This window comes from Hyaena hyaena, unplaced genomic scaffold (assembly GCF_003009895.1).
Source record: "Hyaena hyaena isolate Hyena2069 unplaced genomic scaffold, ASM300989v1 scaffold_93, whole genome shotgun sequence".
NCBI classification, from domain to species: domain Eukaryota; kingdom Metazoa; phylum Chordata; class Mammalia; order Carnivora; family Hyaenidae; genus Hyaena; species Hyaena hyaena.
The window spans coordinates 3,901,465-3,905,366 of NW_024080724.1; the positions used below are offsets into that span (position 1 = coordinate 3,901,465).

Consider the following 3,902-nt stretch of genomic DNA (forward strand, 5'->3'; position numbering starts at 1 on the left):
CGAGGACCCAGAAAATAGTGGACATCTGTCAGCTGTCTTTCAAGGGTCCATTGCCCTTCTACCACGCTCTTAACAACTCCAGATTTTCCTTTGTGTGGCAGCCATAGACTTAGGTTAGACTGACCCCACCTTCTGTTTCAGAGCCGGGGACTGCTGCGGTCTAAGTCAATCTGCATAATCTTATCTCACCTGCCACTGTGATTGGCTTGCAGTTTGCATCCATCAGTGGAGTCAGAACAAACCTCAGGACACTTGTTCTCTGGCTGTAAGAACCAGTGGTTTCTATCCCATAAATGAATGTGGAAAATGCAGGTCCAGGACTATGCAGCCATCCTGTGACTTTGAGAGGAGTCAGTCAGAGAACAAAGCTGACACATGGAAGAGTGAAGAGTCAAGAGAATCCAGAGCAAAGGAGCCAGAGCCTGATTAACTTTGCCTGAGGCTGGCCCTACTTTTGGATAAATCCACATTAGTCTTAAACCAGGTTGAGTAGAATTCTCTCTTTTGGGCAGTTGAAGATCTCCCACCTAATATGATCTCCAACCTCCATGCTGTTATGGCCGCAACCTAAAGAGTCCAAACCTGTGGCTCCATAGCCCATCATACCTGTGCCATAACCAATGTAGAGCAACTCTTACTAATGGCTGATGAGGGCCGTGCAATTGAGGCTTATTACAATCCTTTGCTTTCCCCAAAACATGTATTGGGCCTCCTTATTGTCTGGGCACCCCCATGGGAGTGTTTGATACTGTGAGTCATGTAGTTTGTGTGAGGAAAAGAGATGGAAAGCTTCTGCCTCCCAGGCATGCAGTACTGTACCGGTGTGGGATTAGACCTGAGGTAAGGGTAGGTGAGTGCACACATCTGTCTGTGCTTCTTCGGAGCTTTCCATACTGAAGGTAAGAGCTCTTTTTCTGGTGCCAAGACATAAGGTGAATTCTCACTAAAGGTGCTATCAGCCAATGGTATAGATTTTATTTTTCATGTTATTCTTACTGAGCACAGGCCTCTAGGATAATATCAAAGCATGTGCAGTGATTAGCAGTTCTACCTAGGGCCTCACAGTACATTCCAAGAGCCCAGTTCTTCTAAAACCAGATTCTGTGTCTGTCTCTTAATGTCGCACACATCAGTGAGGCATCACAGATATGCGCCAGCTTCTGGAGGCAGAGAATCTCAGATTTCACCAGCATAAAATAGCTCTGAAGTGATGTCACTGTGCTTGTGCACAAGGCCAACAACTAGCCAACATTTCTAGAACTGTGAAGGCTCTTTCCTTCTAGGTTCACAGATAGAAGCTTCCATTGACTATGGAACAATGGGTGGGTGGGTGAGTGGATAGAGAACCAGTTTACTTTTTAGCCTTAGTCACATGGTCTGCAACATGGACCTTACAAAACTCCCTTGTCTCCTCTGGGTTACTCTTTTCCCATGAGTACAATGAGGAGTTTGGAGGTCTTGCATTCTGGCAATCTGGAAATCTTTGATAGTCACTCGATTAGGTGTTATTGATGCACCAAGTTCTTTACAGCAGCCTTCACATCCTTGTTCCTGAGGCTGTAGATGATGGGGTTGAGCATGGGGGTCACCACCCCATAGAAGAGGGAGGTGAGCTTATCTGAAAGGTCCTCTTTGTCTGCCCCCAGGGGGTCCTTGGATTTGGGCTTCCCATACATGAAGAGGATGGTTCCGTAGAAGACAACCACGACTGTGAGGTGGGCAGAGCAGGTGGAGAAGGCCTTTTTCTTCCCCTCAGCCGAAGGGATCCTCAGGATGGTAGCCATGATAAATACATAGGAGACAAAGATGAACAGAACTGGGACCCCCAGGAAGATCACATTAGCCACAACCATGCTAATCACATTCACAGAAATGTCAGCACAGGCCAACTTCAGGACAGCCAGAATCTCACATGTGAAGTGATTGATGACGTTGTCCCCACAGAAGGGCAGCCTCATAGCCTGGGATGTCTGAACTACAGAGTTGGTGATACCAGCTGCCCAGGAGCCAGCAGCCATGGGTATGTACGTAGCCTTGCTCATGACCACAGGGTATCTCAGGGGGTTACAGATGGCCACGTAGCGATCAAATGCCATCATGCCCAGAAGCACACACTCTGTGGCTCCCATCGCAAAAGAGAGGAACATCTGCCCCAAACAGGCTGAGAAACAGATGGTTTTCCTGGGGGTCAGGAAGCTGTCAAGAATGAGGGGGACAGAGGAGGTTGTGTAGCAGATGTCCAGGAAGGAGAGGTTCCCCAGGAAGAAGTACATGGGCGTGTGCAGGCGGGAGTCAAGGATGGTCACCAGGATGAGGACCCCATTGCCCAGCAGGATCACCAGGTACATCAGTAAAATGAGCACAAAGAACGTTTTCTCCAGCCTTGGGTGGGCAGAGAGTCCCAGGAGAATGAATCCCACCACGGGGGAGGTCTGATTGGACCTATCCATGGTGCACCTCCTCTGTCACCTGCAGGAACTCTCTGAAGTCAATTTCAGCTCTCTCTGACTCCAAAAGTGCTTGGGCAGCAGAGCAAAAATCTCAACCCTGCTGAGCAACTGGAGAATAGCTCTGACAATTTGGTCATCTTTATAGGATTCTAGGAAAAATGTAGTAGAGAATAGTATTTAACTTCTGCTTCTAGTTAAGAATGAGGAATTAATTTGGACTAACTCTCCTGCATATGACAATTAAAAAAAAAACTAGGGACACCTGGGTGACTCAGTCAGTTAAGCATCCAACTCTTGATTTTGGCTCAGGTTATGATCTTACAGTTCAATTCACGGGATCAAGCCCTGTGTCAGGCTCTGCGCTAACAGCACTGAGCCTGCTTGGATTCTTTCTCATGCTCTCCCCAGCTCACACGTTCCCTCTCTCTCTCTCAAAATAAACAAATAAACTTAAAAAAAAAACTAGGCAATGATATAAAACACCTGCATAAAGCATGAGTGAGGTTTATAAAACAACAAAGACTCACAGGGTCATGATTTGGGGAAAAAATAGGGATTCAGAGAAGTCCAGCCTTTGAGGCTATGTTTCAAGTGAGGCATGTGCAGCATCTGGAGGTGGCTACTGAGAGGCTAAGAAGCACTACTTTCAGCCTCTTGGAGGAGGGGAACAGGTTTTGAAGTTCAAGGCTCATTGTGAAGGGCCTCTAACTAAACTTCCTCCCTCTAGTCAGGGATCTCAAAGGGCAGAACCACAGGAGTAAGAGAATCAGAAGGAAGCATTTGTTTATAGGGGCTGTGATCTTCCCAAGCCCTGAACTTGGATCGAAGTGGTCCCAGATTTTTGATGCTTCCAAAAATCAGAAGCAAATATAAATCCACGCTGAAGGGAAGTAACATCACCCCAGTCTTCTAAATCACTTCCACAAAGAATTTTGCAAATACAACATCTGGCACATATTAAAAGAGAAAAAAAGAATAAACCATGCAGGAGACAAGACAACATAAATTAAAACCAACAGGAAAAAAAAAACAAAATCGAGCATCCCTTTTCCTGGGGTAGATAAGAGCCATCAGCTCCTCTACCCTGCTGTCACATTTGGGAGAATTAGCTCAGACCACAGTGCCAAGGTCTTAACATCTTGTTGATCCTTTTGTACGTTTGGGGCAGCAAATGGACCTCTTACACACTGTGGCCACACTGATGGAGACTTCGGACCGAATATCTCTTCTTTTCTTCATTTTCCAGCTGCCTGCATCGGCGGCACCGACTTCTCCCCAAGACTGTTCACAAAGCCCCGCATTCCACTCTGTCACCTCTTCTTTCTGGAAAGCTTGACTCTTTCCTCAGACTTCTGAGAGCTCCCCAAACTGGGATTTATTCTGAACCAATAAAAAAAAACCCACTTGTAGGCAACACTGAGGGTGTTGGACATTCAGTTTTATGTGCTCCAT

General features: G+C 46.5%; 1 protein-coding gene across 2 annotated transcripts; it reads right to left on the reverse strand.

Moving 5' to 3' along the window:
• Positions 1–1,505: 1,505 nt before the first annotated feature.
• LOC120233523 (olfactory receptor 13C7-like) lies at positions 1,506–3,902 on the reverse strand. 2 transcript variants are annotated; one of them, XM_039234829.1, is made up of 2 exons: positions 3,882–3,902; positions 1,506–2,432 (listed from the first exon to the last, which is right to left on the reverse strand). In XM_039234829.1, exons 1-2 carry the CDS (start codon positions 3,900–3,902, stop codon positions 1,506–1,508), a joined length of 948 nt encoding a protein of 315 aa, XP_039090760.1. The 2 variants fall into 2 exon arrangements, with proteins under 2 accessions (XP_039090760.1, XP_039090761.1); XM_039234830.1 differs by lacking the exon at positions 3,882–3,902 and having other exon boundaries at positions 1,506–2,456.

What these genes read in the sequence shown, in the direction of transcription:
- LOC120233523 (XM_039234829.1), bottom strand. Translation starts at nt 3,902, where the DNA reads ATGGAGCACATAAAACTGAAT. An exon ending in TGGAGCACATAAAACTGAAT is followed by an intron (nt 2,433 to 3,881) that starts GTCCAACACCCT and finishes AGGTCCAATCAG; the next exon opens with ACCTCCCCCGTGGTGGGATT.